Source organism: Ustilago hordei, assembly GCF_900519145.1.
Source record: "Ustilago hordei strain Uho2 genome assembly, contig: UHO2_contig_08, whole genome shotgun sequence".
Lineage (NCBI taxonomy): Eukaryota > Fungi > Basidiomycota > Ustilaginomycetes > Ustilaginales > Ustilaginaceae > Ustilago > Ustilago hordei.
The window spans coordinates 139121-158796 of NW_024545262.1; the positions used below are offsets into that span (position 1 = coordinate 139121).

At 46.4% G+C, this 19676-nt stretch overlaps 3 protein-coding genes across 3 annotated transcripts; 1 reads left to right on the top strand and 2 right to left on the bottom strand.

Annotated features, from left to right (window-relative positions):
* Positions 1 to 5051: 5051 nt before the first annotated feature.
* UHO2_04172 (uncharacterized protein) lies at positions 5052 to 5462 on the bottom strand (the record flags this gene model as incomplete). The annotated part of the gene is made up of 1 exon (XM_041555845.1): positions 5052 to 5462. The coding sequence occupies one exon, from the start codon at positions 5460 to 5462 to the stop codon at positions 5052 to 5054; it is 411 nt and encodes a 136-aa protein (XP_041411779.1).
* A 4275-nt stretch (positions 5463 to 9737) lies between these two features.
* Positions 9738 to 10019, bottom strand: UHO2_04173 (uncharacterized protein; the record flags this gene model as incomplete). Its single annotated transcript, XM_041555846.1, has 1 exon — positions 9738 to 10019. One exon carries the CDS (start codon positions 10017 to 10019, stop codon positions 9738 to 9740), a length of 282 nt encoding a protein of 93 aa, XP_041411780.1.
* An 8478-nt stretch (positions 10020 to 18497) lies between these two features.
* Positions 18498 to 19428, top strand: UHO2_04174 (uncharacterized protein; the record flags this gene model as incomplete). The annotated part of the gene is made up of 4 exons (XM_041555847.1): positions 18498 to 18923; positions 19008 to 19141; positions 19213 to 19281; positions 19374 to 19428. 4 exons carry the CDS (start codon positions 18498 to 18500, stop codon positions 19426 to 19428), a joined length of 684 nt encoding a protein of 227 aa, XP_041411781.1.
* Positions 19429 to 19676: the final 248 nt, after the last annotated feature.

Here is a 19676-nt window from a genome sequence, read left to right on the forward strand (position 1 = left end):
CAGATCTGCCTCATTTGATCTCCAATCAAATCTGCTCTGCCTAATCTCTTGCAGATCTGATCTATGTCATCCTTTAGATTGGACTGGATTGTAATCTCCAACACCCCCTCTCGACCTGGTTCATCCTTATCATACTGTCAGGTCTAACAATCATTGAAGATATGTAAGTCTTGGTGTGGCAAGGGGCTTGGTCAGGATGTCCACAAGATTCTCGCTACTTTGGACAGGAGCTATTGTGAGTTGGCCATCAGTGACTTCATCCCATAAGAAGAAATGTGCAATGTCAATGTGTTTTGTCCTCTTGAAATGCTGTGGATTGTTAGCAATAACTCAAGCTCCAGATGAGTTGCTATACAAAATTGGTATGGTCAGGTCAAGTGCTAGTTCTCCATTGTGTGAGTGCAGTGCCCAGGTTTGGCAGTCACATGGATTGCCAATGTCCTTGATAGTGATTGGTCCAGTTCTTTTAGGAACATGGATGTCCATAGCATTTCCCTTGCTGCAGCTGTTAGTGTGACATACTCTGCTTTGACTGAACTGTTTGCTACAGTTGGTTGGAGTTGGGAGGACCAACTACATACAAACCTGTCAATGGCAAAGATGTACCCTGTCATTGAGCAACTACATTCTTGTGATCCTGCCCAGTCTGAGTCCATCCAACCTTTTAACACCTGTCTGCTGCTAACCTGGCTTGCTACTAGGCTTATGTCAATCATTCCTTTTAAGTACTTGATGATCCATTTGGCAACTACTAGGTGCTTGCTTGATGGGTTGGCAACAAAATGAGCACACTGTCCAACTGCAAAAGCTATGTCAGGTCAGGTCCCTTGTGCGATCCAGAGTAGCAATCCAACCAGTGAAGTGTAGTACCTGATCTCCTCAGCATTGGCTCCTTCACCTTGTTGCAGACCCATTTTGTTGAATGCTTCTGTGGCTAGTGATTGTGCTGACCAGGCTTCATGCAAGCCAAACTTTTCAAGGATTCCCTTGATGTATCTGCTTTGATCAATTGAAAGGGTGTGTGATTCATGATCATATTTGTTGTTCATGCCAATGATGTGTGACATGTTTCCCTGGTCCATGATGCTGAAGATGTTGGATAGCTGCTGTCTGACTGATCCGATGTGTGACAATGTTGCCCCAATGACAAGTAGATTGTCAATGTAGACTGCAAGCATCACCATGGTGTCTTTGATTCCCCAAGTGTAGACACATGGTTCCATGCAACATTGTTTGAATCCAAATGCCTGTAGTTGTTCATTGAGGGCAGCATGCCAGAGCTGGCCTGCCTGCTTGAGACCATAGAGGGCTTACCTGAGGTGGTAGCACTTCCCATCATTTTCGTGCGTTTTGTCATGGAGATGGATGGATGCACAGGAAGAACGGGAGTCAGATGAAGTGACCATGTGCAACAATCATGGATTGGGCTACACGAGGTTTCTGACAGAGATCAGTGAGATCAGTAGGATTGAAGGCTCTATGGCAGAACCTGTCAAGATTGGTAGTAGCAGAGGCCTTACTACAGAATCCATTGGGATCAGTAGTATCCAGCTCATACAACAGATTTCCTGAAGACTGGTTTGAGGATATGTCTATCACTGATCTCACAGCTGGTGGGTAACATATGAAGAAGGGGCTTGCCACCCGATGAAGAAGGGGACTCAATACACTAGTGAAAGTGGTGCAGGGAGGTGGGCATCATTGTAGAGGAGCATGATGAAGGAGGGGTGCTTCACACTTGGATGAAGTGGGAGTGACCCCTATCAGTGATGAGGTAGCACTGGTGCTCTGTGACACAGGAGCAAGAGGAGTCATGCTTGACAAGGGAGAGGCACCCCTATAGAAACCACTGACACAATGTCGCAGGCAACAGTGTGATAACACCTATATAACCATGCTCATCACTATAGTCGTTGAGTGGATCCCCATCCACTCTACACCATATGTTACTAGTTATTGCTTTCACATAAGTATACATTAGTACTCCATCAACAGTAGCAATTGCAGAGCATTGCTTCTATGTAGCGTGTGTGTTGTATCACCGCTCACTGACATCGATCAACACCGAAGGCGGTTCATACTGCGGTCCGGGGATCACTTCAAGCACTCAGTTGACACACTGGACACTCGTGTTGGTGCCCACAGCATCACTCACACCAGACCTTGGTGTCAGCACAATACATCTAATGCTATTGATTGTGCCAAGCTACCTCTGGATGGAGTGTCCACAGCAGTCAGTCAAAACCTGCAATAGCAATTGATCTATCACATATGTGAGTGAGAAAAGTCATAGAGGCCTTCTACAACAGATCTTGACCAAAATAATAATACATGGTATCTTACCACATATCTCGACAGGATCAGTAATAGAAGTGGTTCTACTACAGATATCAGGTTTCAGGCGCGAGACCCCTGACACGTTTCAAATATAGGAGGAATCTGCATGTGGACAACCTTGTCTATTTTTCCTTTCAAGAACGCTGTACTCACATCGAGTTGAGTGGCATGAAGTCTGTATCAATGGGCAAGGGCAAGGAGTATACACACTGTTTGGAAGTGAACAGCCAGACTGAAAGTTTGGTTGTAGTCTAGGCCAGGTCTTTGTGTGTAACCTTGTGCAACAAGTCTTGCCTTATACCTAGTGGCACAACATTGTGCATCTAGCTTCAACTTGTATACCTAGCTCACTCCAATGAGTTTACCATCTGTGGGGATGTCCACTAGCTCAAAGACATTCATTTTTAGCATGCTGTCCATATCAGTGACCATGGCTTCCTTCCATTTTGCCCAGTCATCTTGGCTTTTCACTTCCAACAGTGACAGTGGCTTGAGCAGGATGCTGTCTGCACTGCAGAGTTGTTGCCACTGGCAGTTAGGGCAATGCCATTCATTACAGTAACTGTGAAGGCCATCCAGTCAAGGTGGTGATCCAGGACCTCAGTTGTTGGGTCTACCACACATCTTGTAGCAAAGGCTGTATAGCTATGCAAGGCCAGTAGATCTGACATTTCACTATTTGGTGACTCAGGTCTCAACAGCATGTAGTTGTCATGAGAACCAAATTGAGGTGACTCAAGTTGAGAGGTGTTGTTGTGATCTCCTAGGTTTGTGTTGGTGTCCCCCTTTGGCCATTGCTACATCTAATTGTTTGTGGAGGCCAGCTTGAATAGTGTCCATGTCAATGATGATCTCACCAGCCTCTCAGATCTCAGACATGGTTTGGTCCCATTCTGGGAAGAATGTTAATTCTACATTGCCATTGCAGAATGGAGTGTGTTTCACTGTCTCGAAAAGGATGATAAGGAAGGAGTAGCTTTGTCATTGTCATTAGATTCTGGTGACTCATCACTTGTGGGTAGCCAGCTGTATGAACACAGCAACTCGTTTTTGCAGGATAAGACCAGTGTATATGGGGACAGTGTGTCTTCACCCAGGTGTTCAAGCTCTGAGAAGCAGATGTCTTTGATGATGAGGATGTGATTAAGTTCTGGTAACCAGACCCAGTGCCCTTTGATTGCACAGGCTGCACTTGAGTAGCCTAGATAGGTACCACAAAGAGCATGGGGGCATAAGTGTTTGCTTGCTATTGGGTTGTTGCAGAGCCAGGTGGTCTTGGTGTTACTGCACAATACTACATATGCAATGCATCCGAAGCGATGGACATTATGGAGATCAGAGGTCTTACCATAGAAGAACTCGAAATCTTGAATGGTGTCTTGTTTCCTTGCATTGTTCTGGCGATTTGTTTGTGGATGTACACCGCCTGTGATATGGCATAGGGTCACCATTGTTTACCAATGTTAGCATCAAACACCATGCATCGTGCTACCTTCTAGATGGTCTGAATGGCATGTTTGGCGAATGTGTTATCAGTATGCTGTTGCGTCGGCGAGGCTGTGATCTTGATGCCAGCTGCCGAACATAGGTTGTGGAAGGATGTTGTTGTCAGAGGTTGCGCACCTGAAACCCGAAATCTGTTATCAGAAGGCAACTACAGCTAATCTCCACGAGATCTGTAGTAAAAGCCTTCTATTATTGTTCTTGCTGGAATCTGTCATAGAAGCCTTCTATGACTGTTCTTGCTCAAATATGTTGTAACTAAAGGTTATCACAGATTTCAACTGACCACTGGGGACACTCCATCCAGAGGTAGCTTGACATGATCAAGGTCCAATAGTTTGTCTGAGGTGGCACCAAGTTCTGATGCTAATGTGTTTGCTTTGACATGAGTGTCCAGTGTGTCAATGAGTTGGTTGATTGATCCCTGGACTGCAGTGGATGACTGCCTTTGGTTGAGATCAAGAGAGCTGGACTGCAGTATGAAATGCCTTTGGTGTCGATTGTTATCTGGACCACAGGAAGTACTGCCTTTGGATGATGTCAAGAAGTGGTGATACAACACACACACTACAATAGAAGCAATGCTCTGCAATTGCAACTGTTGACAGAATACTAAGTATACTTGTGTGAAAGTTATAGCTAGTAAAGTAGAGTGTAGAGTGGATGAGGATCCACTCAACTACTATGACAAGAAAGCATGGTTATATAGATGTCCTCACAATGTCGCCTGCAACACTGCTTCTACTCTAGGAGGTCCCCTCAGACACTGCTCTTCCTCCCTCATCCTGCCTACCTTGTGATGTCGCTTGTTGGCACTGCCTCCCTTCCTTCCTGTGGATGGAAGGTCCTCATGTTGCTTCATCATTGATAGGGGCCACTCCCACTTCATCTGAGTGGCAACTTGGCCCCCTTCTTCATCTCACCCATCCTCCTGCTCTGAGTTCATCATTGAATAGGCCCCTGCTTCATTGGGGTGGCAGACCCAGATGTCATTACCACCTGTCCTATTGTGGGATTTGTGATATTGGTGTCCCTTCATCAGCTTCTGCAAGATCTGTTGTATGATCATGTTACTACTGATTCCAGCGGGTTTTGTTGTAAGATCCCGCTCATACCAATTTGGGCAAGACCTGCCGTAGAGCCTCTCTACTGCCGATCTCAATGAACTCTGCTCCTCGTTTTGCCCAATCCTGCGATTCCTGCGCCACTCCTCATATGACTTCGGTCCTTCCTGCTTTCTGCGCATCCGGTCCCATGACAGTTGTCCAGAGTTCCCCTTGGTCGACTCTAATCTCCTTGATACTTTGAGCCAGCATTACCTTGCTGGCTTGATGTTGGGTGGCTTGGTGCACCTCCAATATCCACCATAATGCCTCTGTAGTCGCTTGGGCCTTGCTAGTTAGGCCCCAAATCCATATCATGCCTGAGTATGCATCATGTATCACCAGAATGTATGAGTACTGGGGACTCTTATGCAATGGACCCATGACATCCATGGAAACTAGCTCCAGTGGGTACCCAAGTTTGCGAGGGTGTGGAGTCGTTCTCGCCGTGGCTTTGCTACATACTGTCACAGGGTCTGCGCAGAAGGTCATGCACAGAAAAAATCTGAAAGCAAGCATTGGGTGTTGACAATCTGATCGGGCTAGTTGTGCACATAATTCACAAGATCAACCACAACCTAGGGTTTTGATTAATCTCACTGGGATTGACCAGAACAAGCCTAGCCAGTATGTTTTACCAAAACATGCTGACCAAAGCCATTGGTACAGAATGGGTCACTTGTCACAATGAAGCACAGGAGGATCAGAAAAAGGGGCCCTGACATTGGAAGGCAAGGGAAGCATATGGGAACAATCACATGCAAGGAAGAGGACCAAGCTCAGTATCACATGGATGGTCACCATGCAGGGGGACATGCTCACAGCCATATAGAGTCAGCCACAGGGGCAACCACATGATCAGGGAGCATGACAATAAGGTCCAGCACACAATCAAGGGATTTGCAAGATAAGGGATGAAAAGACAGTTGCCAGTTAGGAGGGGGAGAGCTGTGTTAAGGAGACCAGGGATTAACCATGGGGAGGAGGAGCAGTGCTAAAGAGGTTGACATGTATCACCAGGCAAGGAGGAGCATGGAGGCAAGGGGGAAGTGTAACACAAACCAACACACTGCCTGAGCAGTAGAAGAGCAGCATCGAAGGAGTTGGCACACAGCTCAAGGAAGAGGAGTAGTGTTGAAAGGAGGCAGTAATCCTCCTTGGAGGGAGCAGGAGAGGTGTCGCAGGCAACACTAGACAAACACATAAATACTCTCATTTCACCATAGCATACAAGTGGATCCTTATCCACTCTACTTTACACTTACTTACTCTTAGTTACAATAGCATCATTGCAATAGCAGGGCTTTGCAACGACCTTTCAATTGTGTGTGTTGTGTCAGAGGTCATGTGCCCAAAACCTGATATCTGTAATAGAACTGCATCTATTACGAATTCTGTCAGAATATGCAACAGCACTTGTGGTATTATGATTTTTGGCGAGATATGTAGTAGAGACAACTCTATTACTTTTCTCACCCAAAGATGCAGTAGTGGTTTTGCTATTGCAGGTTTCAACTAACTGCTATGGACACTCCATCCAGAGGTAGCTTGGCATGATCAATAACTGATATGAACTGGTACTAACACCAAGGTCTGGTGTGGTTGAGATTGTCATTGTCGCTGACATGAGTGTCCAGTGTGTCAACTGAGTGCTTGAGGTGATCCCTGGACTGCAGTGGATGACTGCCTTTGGTTCTATCATTAACTGGACTGCAGGTTTCTATGAACTGCCTTCAGATGTCAGGGAGCAGTGATACAACACACACACTATGATGGAAGAAATCTTATTGAGATTGCAACTTGCTGACTGAGTACTAATGTATGCTTAAGTGTAAGCTATAACTAGTAATGAAAGGTGTAGAGTGGATGGAGATCCACTCATCCACCTATGATGAGAAGGTATGATTATATACATCTTTGCAGTGTCACCTGTGACACTGTGTCATGGGCCTGGATGCTCAAGAAGCAGGAGGGTCACTGGTTCATATGGAAGGAGCACAGGTATCGAAGATCTAGTCGATACCAGTAGAGAGCATGGTCGTAGTGCAGTCTCCATGGAGACCATGGACTCCTATGGACTCACATGCAAAGGAGCACTGAGTCATATGCAAGGAGGGCCAGGCACAGCCACAAGGAGGACCAAGCTCAAGGAGCAGGCACAGCCACAAAGAGGACCAAGCTCAAGGAGCATGCAGATGGTTACCACTCAGGGGCTCGAGAGACAAGAGTCAAAGGAACTGTCACTGGTCAAAGGAGAAGGAGCAGTGTATAGGAAACTGGCAAGCAGGTCCTGAGGAGGAGGAGCAGTGTCAAAGGAGTCAACACCACTCAGGAGGCACAGGGGTGCCAAACAAGCAGGATAGCAAGGAGGAGGAGCAGTGCTGAAGGAGTCAATAGATCAAGGAGGACAGGAGTGGTGCCAGAGGGGCCCCCTGTACAGTACTCGATGAAGAAGGTACTCTCTGGAGAGAGAGCAGGAGCAGTGTCGCTGGCGACACTGTGAAGAGGTATATAACCATGCTTTCTCATCATCAAAGGTCAAGTGGATCCTCATCCACTCTACTCACCATATAACTAGTTATCACTTCAGCATAAGTATATATTAGTTTCAGTCAGCATAGCAGCAATCTATCAAGGTTGCTCCTCATCGTAGTGTGTGTGTTGTATCACCACTACCTGACATCCGAAGGCGCCCATAGCAGGTTAGCGGTCCGGATCAAGATAGAACCGAAGGCAGTAGTCCACTGCGGTCCAGGGATCACCTTAAGCAAGCATCAGTCAACACACTGGACACTCATGTTGATGCCACCAACCTTATCACCAACACCATCAACCTCATCATCATCAACACTCACACCAGACCTTGGTGTCATCATAATCTACGCATTGATATTGATCATGCCGAGCTACCCCTGAATGGAGTGTCCACAGAGGTCAGCCGAAACCTACGATAGTATATACATGAACGCCACCCATTGCGCAACTTGATAGTCACCGAACGACTAGCTTGCTGAGACAGATACCGAGACAATAGCTGTTGCACAGTTTGATAGTCACCGAGTATCTCGACAGACCGACCTGGGTTTCAGGCGCGAGACCCCTGACAGTCAGCTGAAACCTACCAGAACTCAACCATCTGGTTATCTTCAATTGAAACATACCAAATAGAGCTTACTCAGTTGATCTCACCAAAATCAACTGGAAGCACCCAACCTGGTTTCAGGCGCACAACCGCTTACATTAGTTCTTCTGCGCATGTGGTCCTATGACAGTCGATAACACTCCTCAGAGGAGCAGGAGCGGTGTCGCAGGCGACACCGAATAAACTCATAAATACTCTCATTTCACCATAGCATACGAGTGGATCCTCACCCACTCTACTTACTACTTAGCTCACTCTTTAATTTGTTTTGTATCATTGCAATTGCAGTGCATTGTAAAGACATCCAAGCACATGTGTTGTATCACCATTGGACATCACTGTAGGTGGTGTTCCTCACTGTGATCCAGCTCTCTACTGTAGGCGGTGTACTTCACTGGGGTCCAGTCCTATCAACCGAAGGCAGTGTCTCCACTGCGGTCTGGCACTCTCCATCTGTAGGTGATAACTCCATGACGGTCCAGATATCTTCCAAATATCATTGAGCGACTTTTAACATTGTGAACACTTGTGCTTTAACAGACGTCGATACACTATACCTTAGGTATAGCCACAGCAAGACAAGCTTATTCCAACAAACGTGCTGCATAGCCTCTGAATGGAGTGTTCACAGCGGTTAGTCAAAACCCCTCAGAAGTTGGCCTACTGATCCCTTTCGCTGAAACTGTTTGAAAAGAACTCACTCAGTTGATCTCGCCGATATCAACCAGAACCACCGAATTCGGGTTTCAGGCCCACAACCACTGACAACACAGACCTCTGAGAACCGCCATGCCACCTCTTGAGACGCTTGGCCCTTGCTTGTCAGACCTTGTGCCCAGGTCATGCTTGGGTATGCATCATGGATGATGAGTATGTATGTGAACTTGGTTGCACCATGTAGTGGGCCCATCACATCCATTGACACCAGTTTGAGTGGTTTCTTGATGTGTCAAGGGTAAGCTATGTTTCTTGCAGTGACTTTGCTACATACACAAACATCACAAAGTACACCAGGATGAGTAGCTGGGGACAAGGGAATGTTGTGGGAGAGGGTCACTGCTTGTGTGTGCAGAATCAAGTCATGACTAGCTTGGCCTAGCCTGTGATGCCAGAGATCTGCTTTGTGGCAGGATCTGTATGGGTGCCCATGCTTGCTGTCTTTGTGGTGAAGGCAAGGGAGACAGTGGGTTCAGGCATGCTGTTGTCCCATATTATCATGGCAGCAGCAGGGTAGCTGTCCCCACTTGTAGGCACCTGGATTGTGTGACTGTGTTTGTCCTGGATGGTGACAAGTTCATCTTCAAAGGTCACTTTGCCCTGAGCATGTGTGACTGACTTGGTGCCAATGAGGTTGGTCACAAGATTGGGAATGAGTATACAAGTCTGATATGTCATCTGCTCCACTGATGTATCTTGGGGCTGAAGCTCAAGAGGCTAACTGTCCCACCCATCTTGGTGGCAGGGAGTAATCCACCATTGGCAGTTGTAATGCTGACCACATTGTCCATATATCACCAGCATTTCCTGTATCAAGAGGAGTTGACCATAATGCAAGATGCCCCTGAGTCAAACACAAAGGGTACAAACCATTGCAGCAAGTTAATTGGTGCTGGCTTGACTTCTGTGAAGAATGCCAAGGCCAGCATCATACCCTATTCCTCTTGAGTGTTCTTGAGTGGCAGCACAATACATGTGTTGGTGTGGCTCTTGGGGGGCACCTTGACTTTGCCCTCTTTCCATTGAGTATGGGCAGCATCATTTGGGCAACAATTGGCTGCATGACCAAGCTCACTGCAGGCCCAACAGTTGGTGAGTGTTGCAGCTTGTAAAGCAATGAGTTCAGACTCCTTGGTTGTGTGTTGCAGGTTTACAGGAGCACTCTCAGTGGCAAGCTTGTAGCATTGACATAGAACATCAGCAACACTCTGGGCCATCTGCTCTTTGCCATGAAGTTGTTTGTGCAATATAAACACTGAGTTAAAGAGAGCATTTCTGTCAGAGGGCAGAGCATGCTTGAGAGTCTTTTAATGGTGATCAGGCATCCAGGGGTCTTGCAAGTGTGTGTGTAGTTCTGACACATGAGCTTCCCATTTGGTGAGGAAGCTGTACACATGGCTCCTGACTTGATCCCAATGTAGAGCATACATGGTTGTGAGGAGTTTGTGCTCCTTTGCAGCAGAGTGTACAGTGCACTTCTTTATTGCCCAGTCAAACAGGTCCACAGTGATTGGTACCAGTCAATCACTATGCTCAGCAAAGTACTCAGTACACAGCTTGTTGGAGAAGCTACACATGATGATCAAACTGAGCAGAGAGTCTGTGTCTTTGAAAGTTGCTGCCTTTTGGTCAAGGACATTTCAAGCAAAGGACACTACAGACAGCATTGCAAACATCTTGTGACACCAAGCATGCACTGAGACTGACCTTGGGTCAAGGAGGTCTTGCTCATCCCATCTCATCTTGCCATTTAACCCAGAGAGTACCTTTAAGTGATGGTTCATGAGTGTGTTAAGCTTGGGAGTGGGACCCAGCATTGCATTGTGGCCATTCAGGTGACAGTTGAAGTTGTTCAAGCTAGAAACTGGAGTGTCACCCCTGACCAACATGGGGGTATTGCCCCTAGCAGGATGAGGTTGATGTTGGTGAACATCACAGGTGATGCCCACTGGGCCTTTGGTCTTGATGTTGAGGAAGTGAGTTGCATCCCATTCTTCATTAGCTATGAAGAGGTTCACTCTGGTTCACATTTGTTTGCCAAGCTCAGTGCAGCTAGTGAATGGGCTAAGGTCATGCATTGCATAGTAGAGTGTACTAACACACTTGATCATGATAGAAATGGGTGGGATGATCTGTTCCTTATCATCATTGATGGCAAACTTCAGTAGTTGGCCGTCTTTTGGGGCATTGGGGGTGCCATAGACCTCTTCTCCCATGACTTGGTTGAACTACAACCGACAGGCCGTCAGGATATGCACTAGCAGTTACAGCGTCCCGGAGCGGGCTGTCGATGATCCAAACGCAATACCTGACAGCTGTGAGGTTCTCAGCAGGATCCCATTGATTACCCAACCCTGGTTGCTTCTTCCTTGGAGTCAATGGGAGTACAACCAACAGGGTTTTAAGGTTGTATGCAATGCCTGCCCATACCTGGATGCTGAAATGGCTGGAACAGAATGTCAGAACCATGTTGTTGATGTCTTCTCAAGTGTTTTTCCAGCAACTAACCCATGTGTGCCCGGGCCAGTAGCCAACCTTGACAGCTGCCTAGTCCATGAACAGCAGTTGTAGCTATGCAAACACTGCTGTGTCTGAGCTACGTTCTAGCTTCTCTTACACAGGTGTATCATAAAGGCAATGCTTGAGATTTCTATGTGCTATAGCTACAGGAATGCATGTATATATATACCTTTGCCTGATCCATGAGATTGTCCATTGTCACTTTTCAAAATGTATGTGTCATGATGTGTCTTGGTGTTGTCCTCCTTGTGCTTTGGTGTTTTGCCTCATGAGTGCCTCCTAATTGGCCACCACACAATTACCATGCATGCAGGCCATTGGTCTATCAGCATCTTGGCTTTCCTGCATATTTGTTATTCTGGCGTATCTTCAACTCCCCCCTTCGCTGGCATTACCAATCCTATCACTTGAGCCAACCTAGATGTCTCCAATCCTCTTAGCAGTTTCATGAGGATGTCTGCAACATTGTTGGTGGTCCCAACATATTCAATCCTGATTTCATCCTCCTGTACATGGTCTCTGACAAAATAGTAATGAGTATCAATATGTTTAAGTTTCCAGTGTTTGGCAGGGTCCTTACTTACCTGTATGCAACCTTGACTGTCCATGCAGAGGATCAGCTTGATGTTGTCAACACCCAGGTCTTGTAGCAAGTAAGAGAAGAACAGGGCTTCTTGTGTTGCCTCAGATGCAGTGGCAAACTCTGCTTCTACTGCTGAGAGAGCCACACACTTTTGTACATGTGAGTGCCAACTTACTGGGCATCCATACAAGTATGTTATCACCCCTGATGTGCTCCTCCAACTGTTAGTGGGGTCCAAGGCCCAGTTAGCATCAGTGTACATAACTATTGCTTTGTCCTTCTTGTGTGGCCTTCCTCCTAAATGCAGGTGGTACTCACTTGTTTGGTTTAAGTACTTAAGTACATGGATCACTGCCTTCCATGCCCCTTCAATTGGTGTCAACATGTGTTGTGCTAATGTTCTGACCATGAAGGAGATATCTGGTCACACCATGTTTGACACCCATAAAAGTTGTCCAATTAGCTCTTGATAGTCCTTGCTTTGCTGTGGCAAATATTTGTCTCCTTTTGCTCCATCTGCTATGCTTTGCATCGGGATCCAAGACTTTTTGGATGGCCATCCCAGCCATTTGTTTACCATGGCCTTCACATATGCTGCCAGATCCAATGACATGCTCCTTTTACTCCTATTGCAAATGATTTTTATACCAAGAAACTCTTTAATTGGGCCATTATCTTCTGTTCCCCACTTACTCATGATCTCACACTTGGTGTGATCCACTTCCTTGCAGCTTGGCAATGCTATCAGCATGTCATCCACATAAGCCATGATGACTGTGATGCTATTTCCTGTTCCCCTCATGTACAAACATGGTGCACTTGGCATGCAATAGAACCTGATCCTTCTAAGATGTGAGTCAAGTTTGACATTCCATTCTCACCCCAATTGTTTGAGCCCATATAGTCCCTTTATGAGTTTGAATACCTTCCCTGGGTGTACCTTCATGCTGATTGGTGGCTTCAGATAAATGTCATGGTGTAAGTTTGAATTAAGGTATGCTTGTTTAATGTCAATCAAGTCCACCTCCCAGTCTTGGACTGCTGCAAAAGTGAGTATTCCTTGGATTGACTGGATTGGCACTACTGGTGCAAAGATCTCTGTATAGTTGGTGCCTTCTTTCTGGGTGAAACCCCAGGCTACCAGTCTCACCTTAAACTTTGTTGGTATGAGATTTGAGCCTGTCTTGACTTTGAGCACCCAATGAGTGTCAACCATGTGCTTACCAGGTGGGAGATCTGTAACCTCCCATGTGCCCATGGCTTCTAAGCTGTCCAATTCTTTTTGCATGGCTTCCTCCCAGAGCCCCCTGTTTTCCCCAGCAAGTGCTTCTCAGATGGTCAGATCTAGGTTTACCCCTGCTTTGACATTCATAGCCACCAGTCCAAACACTTTGTCATCAATCCATGTTTTGGTGCCATAGTGTCTGTCTGGACCCACTGTTATCTCCATGTCATTGTATTCACATAGTGGGTCTGGATCTCTTTCATCAAATAAGTTCTGCTCCATATATCCTAAGTTTATTGGACTTTCTTTGTTGGTTGATGTCAGTGGTGGGTGTATATCCACTGGGTGCCATTGAGTGTGGTCTGCCCAGCATTCATGCTCTAAGAACTTCACTGAGTTGCTCCAGAACACATTGGGTCTGTAGTCTGGGCTGTAGAAGAGCCAACCTTTGCATTCCAAACTGTATCCTATGAAGATAGCAGCAATTGCTCATTGATCTAACTTTGCATTGTCTCACTTGGTCTTTGGGATGTTTACCCAAGCAAGACATCTGAAAACACATAGGAGCCATATGAGCCATTCTGGTGATTTCTTGAACATCACCTCATATGGAAGCTCACTGTCAGTGTTTGGAGTGAGGTTGATCTTGAATGCCACAGCCTGGATTGCATATGGCCAGAAGCTCTTTGGTAGCCTTCTTTGCATTAATAAGGTCTGCATCTTCTCACTTAGGCTTCTATTCATTCTCTCCACCCTTCCATTCTGTTTGCTGTTGTAACCCACAGTCATTTGCCATTTTATTCCTTTGTCCTGCAACCATTCTATAGCTTTGTTGCTTCACCACTTGGTTCCTTGATCAGATTGAATTGCTTTTAGATTCCTTCCTGTCTGTGTCTCAAGGAACATGACCATTCTTCTGAGCTGCACAAATGCCTGACTCTTTCATAGCAATGGTTGTGCATAGACATACTTGCTGTGATTGTCAACCAACACCAGTGTGCATGTGTGTTCTGTCACATGGGATGTGTCAATGATCAAGTCCACATGTATGAGATCTAGTGGGGTGCAGGCTCTGTCACCACTCCCCTTTCCCATTCTCGCCATGGTGCTTTTGGACTGTATACACTGCTCACATGTCAGAGCTGTATCTGGGTCTACCTCTATTGCAAGCTTGTCTCCCAACTTCCTGATTATTGCCCTGGCTTTGTCTCAACCTGGTTGTCCTAGATGCTCATGCCAGAGTTGCTGTGTTGAAGTCCTGGGTTTCTTCTTGATTGGTTCTACACTTTTTTTAACACCTTCAAACAGTTGTGTTGACATGATCATTGCACTATCCTGCCATGTGTCAGAGGTCACGCACCTGAAACCTGAGATCTGTAGTAAGACCGCTTCTATCACAGATCCTGTTGAGATATGTGATTGTATATGTAGTATTACAATTCTTGTCAAGTTATGCCATAGTGATGTCCTTATGACTTTACTCACTCAAATCTGTGATTGGGGTTGTGCTATTGCAGATTTCGACTGACCACTGTGGACACTCTGTTCAGAGGTAGCTCAGCATGATCAATAATGATATGAACTGTATTGACACCAAGGTCTGGTGTGAGTATGAATGCTTGGTGGCATCGACACAAGTGTCCAGTGTGTCGATTTCTTGCTTGAGGTGATCCCTGGACCACAGTGGACTACTGCCTTCAGTTCTATCTTGAATCTGGACTGCTGGTTGCTATGAACTGCCTTCAGATGTCAGTGAGTGGTGATACAACACATGCACTACAATGAGAGGCAATCTACTTGATTGCAACTATGCTGACTGAAAACTAATATGTACTTATGCTTGAAGTATTAACTAGTTGATATGGTGTAGAGTGGATGGCAATCCACTCACTTGTTGCAACAAGGAGCATGGTTATATACCATGCCTGCAGCATCACCTGTGACACTGCCCCTCCTCCTTGTCCCTCCTATCTGTCCTTCTTTGAACTAAGTGTTGATCCCCTCAACACTGCTCTTCCTCCTCATAACCTGTTTGCTGGTATCCTTGTCACAGCTCTTCTTCCTCCACCAGCAATGGTTCTCCTGGTCCTCATCTTGTGACCCCCTGAGTGGTAACCAGCTGCATGCTTCTGAGCTTGGTCCCCTTCTTGGCAATGCTTGGTCCTCCTTCACATGTGAAGTTTGCCATATGACCATCTTTGCCACTGATCTCCATGGAATCTGCCATATGATCATGCTTACTGCAGATTCTGGTGGGATTCATGATATCAACTTTGCTTGCACCAATCTAGGTGAGATCTGTAATAGAGCTGTCTCTACTACAGATCTCAGTGAACTCTGCTGCAAATCCTACAATCTGCCCAATTCCTTGATTCCTGCACTCCCTTCATATGAGTTGACAGATCTTCCTGCTTCTTGCGCATCCAGCCCCATGACACCATGTGTTGCCTGTGAACTCTAGCAATCCCCATTCATTACTCTTTGACACCTTGAGTGATGTTCCATTCACAAGGTGTATTAGACCACCTGTGTGGTCTAGGATCACTTGTGCTCCCTCATCCATCAGTGAATTGGTTGATAGCAGGTTAACATTAAGAATTCTAACATACAGAACATTCTGGAGTGAAACATCTCTGTGCTTGGTCAATATGTTGACATCCCCTACAGCAGTTGCCTCCAAAACTTCACTTCCAGCAGTGAATATGCACTTTTGGCAAGCCCTTGGATGGATGAGTACACTGTAGTCATTAACCATGTGAAAGCTAGCTCCTGAATCTAGGACCCAATGGTTTGTGTCCTTCTGACTTGAGTGCTTCTGTCAATTTGGGGTGAGGGAACACCAGATCTCCTAGTCAGATTCCATGAGTGGGGAGTTCTCAGGGATGCTAATTGAAGCATTGCACTGTTTGGCTCCATGTCCAATTCGCTTGCAAACATAGCAGTGGATCCTTTGGTGTTTGCTCCATGTTGTTTTAGTGTTGTCAGTGTCTGTATCCTTGGCCAAATCACCTTGCTCAGTGCTGCTGGCAATTCTAGCATTGGCCTGTCAGGGGCCCCACTTCTGTGCAGGCATGCTCTCTACTGCCAATTGGCATGTACTAAGGGCAATGGCAAGAGCATTGAATTTAAGATGGTGAACTGTTGCAATGGTATCTTTATACACAGGGTGCCTGATCATGCACTTCTGGAGAGTGGAGAACATGGTGTCATCTGCAAATGGTCTTCCCAGGATGCTGCTTTCTGCCTGGATAGTCCTGATCTCCTGGATGAGCTTCTGAGCATCAGCATTGAACATCTTAATGTTGCCCAGTTGAGTGATGAGGGTGAGTTGGTGGGAGTTCCTTGTAGCCTTGCCACCCAGGCCATTCTTGATCCTCTTCCAAACCTGGTTGAAGGTTAGGTACTCCTTGATGATGTCAAGAAGGATGTAATTGACATTATATTCTCCTGTGGTGTCAATGGTGCCTCAGGTGGCATTGGTTAGGGCATCATTGAAAGCACAGCTCCACCTTGGGTGGCTTGTGTTGTATGCTCCTTCAAGGTGCTCCATGGCATGTGGCACTGATCAGAGGAAGGATTTGATGTGTGCACTCCAACTATGATAGTTCTGAGATGTCAACTTGGGCACCAGTTCAAGGAGCTTTGCCAGAGTGCAAAAGTTGTATTGATTGCCTACATCATCATTGTCTGAGTTGGAATCCAGCTCTTCATTGGCTTTGCCTTTGTTGGCTATGTTCTTGGCTTGGGCTTGTCATGTGAGGATGACTTTCTTTCCACCTCTCTTTGATCTCTTGGTGATCTTGCTAGTGCCAGCTTGAGGGTCATTCTCTTCAACCATGGTTGATTGTTGTCTGGCTATGGTTTCAGACTCTTAATCAGTTGTAGCTATGCAAACACCACTGTGTCTGATCTACATTTTAGCTTCTCTTACACAGGTGTATCATAAAGGCAATGCTTGAGATTTCTATGTGCTATAGCTACAGGAATGCATGTATATATATACCTTTGCCTGATCCATGAGATTGTCCATTGTCACTTTTCAAAATGTATGTGTCACAATGTGTCTTGGTGTTGTCCTCCTTGTGCTTTGGTGTTTTGCCTTGTGAGTGCCTCCTAATTGGCTGCCACACAATTACCATGCATGCAGGCCATTGGTCTATCAGCATCTCGGCTTTCCTGCATATTTGTTATTCCGGCATATCTTCAACTACAGCACACCCCTCCAATCAGTGGAGCCGTTAGCCTTGGCCCATTCTAGATGTTTATGCTGGTTTTTGGCTGTCAAAAATGGCTTTCAAAGTGCAATCCAGTGGTTGATACTGGCCTGGTATGCTGCTTTCCAGAGCTGTGTTATTGGAATGCTGCCAAGTGATGCTGACAGCTGTTGCCATGATAGAAACAGGTTTTTGAGTACCTCATGCTGAAGGTATCAGTCTGAGGTAGCTGTCCAGGAGTGCAAACAGCTGGATTGTGCTTTTGTTTGGAAGGAACCACACTCCTTAAAGTTATGGATGGTCTTGTGAACTGCTGCTGTCTTGGAAACACTGCTTAGCTCCACAATTTGTCAAATTGGCAGCCCAGTATCATGCATTGCAACAATTGAAGCATGCTGTGTTGGAGAGAGCTCATTGCCACAGACCATGTCAGTGTTTGAAGTGTTCTTGCTTAGTATGATGGTAGTGCTGTTGCTCAATGATGACAATGATCCAAATGCAGTGTAACCAGCTAAATCGGGAAATTACCCAATTGTCCTCAAACTTACACACAGGGACTGTAACGGCTTTGCCCGATCTCTGATCAGATCGGCTCTACCTAATCTTTACCATATTGGCTTGTGTTGCCTTTAGTGTCTTGCTGGATCGTAACGTTCAGCAATAGAAACATGCTACCCTGAGGACGAGGCTGAAAGATGAGGGGGCAACTATCTTCTCCTCCTCGGGCATCAGATAGCCGGTATGCCTCAGCCTATCGCGATAATTGGCCTGACGCAAGCCGATATGCCCTCGGACAACATGCTAGGATTCGAGTGAGCGAAGGTGGTGAAAATGTGAGATCGAAGTAGAGCTCACATAGTTTCACCGTTTGTGCGACGTCAAAGCGCGATGGTGGAAGGGTATCAAGATGTCCGGCCAATTGGTGCGTATCTTGACAGGTTCTGATGTTGAGGTGGATCAGCGTTTGGACTTGACGATGAGATGCCACTGTGAATCATCAGGACTTGCATCATACGAGCGTCCAGGCCAGGCTTATATTCCTCAAACAGCACGCTATAACAAGTCTGCAAGCGGCCTAAGCAAGCTCAGACCTTAATCACGAACCGCGGAGCTGTATCGTAAGGCTTGAGCGCCTCGAGAAGCAGTGGCCACCATGGCGCTTGATAAGACCCTCGAATCGATCCTATGTAGAGAATGCTCTCATCTTGGAACATCGTTCACCTCTCGTGGTGCATCATGGGTGCTTGCGCAGCCTAGCGGCTTAGCTCTGTTCGCCAAGATCAACAGCTCGGTCGAACAGACGCTTGGAGAAGCGGAGAGTCTGAAAGCATTGGGTGCCGCATTGAGTAGTGGTAGTGACAAGGGTGGGGTTGAGGAGAGGCTGACACCAGAAGTTCATGCCTCGGGCAAATTGCAAGATGGACGAGCCTATTTGATCACAGACTACCTTGATCTGAGGCCTTGGATTAATAAGTCTGGCCAAAAGGTGCTGGGCAGGAGACTAGCAGAGATGCACAAGAGGGGGGTTAATGAAGATGGTCGTTTCGGGTTCGATGTTGCGACTTACTGTGGTGTGACTGTAGGTCATCAAGCTTTTCGTAGGAAGGATAGGAGGCTTGTATACTGATGAACCTTAACTATTTATCTTTTGCCGTCGAATCAGCGACAAGACAACAGCTGGAACACTTCATGGCCCAAGTTCTGGGCGGATCAAAGGATTGGCGATCTTGTCAACCGGATTTGCGCGGACCAGAACGATAACGAGCTCAAGGATCTTGAGAAGCAAATGCGGGGCAAGTGAGTGCTTAGTCGATGTCGCGGCTGCCTTCACCTTCTGGTACTGACATAATCTGACGGAGATGTGATAGAGTATATCGGGTCCTACTCGCGCCGCTTGAGGGCAAGGTGAAGCCTAGCATTCTGCACGGAGACTTGTGGTGAGTATCATTGCAAAGAGCGTTGCAGTTGCATCTGATGGCAAGAAACCCTAATCAACGGATTCTTCTCCCTTTTGATCGTCTATCCGCAGGTCCGCCAATGCTGGAACAGTAAATAACACTGGCGGCCCAGCCATCTTTGAGTAAGTGCATCTTCAAACCACTAAACAAGGAGCATGAACAGTTGTTAAAAAGCTGACACGACCCAACTTGCCACTACCGACCTTCGTTGGTCGCTCACAGTGCGTAAGTGAGAACAAGTAAGGCAAACGTATTCTCGTCTTACTAAAGCCAACATTACTTCTGACGAGGCACTACTGCAGTTCGAGCTACTACGGTCACAACGAAGCAGAGTAAGTCTGAAAGCAGACTGAAAGGATTTTTTTTGGAATGTT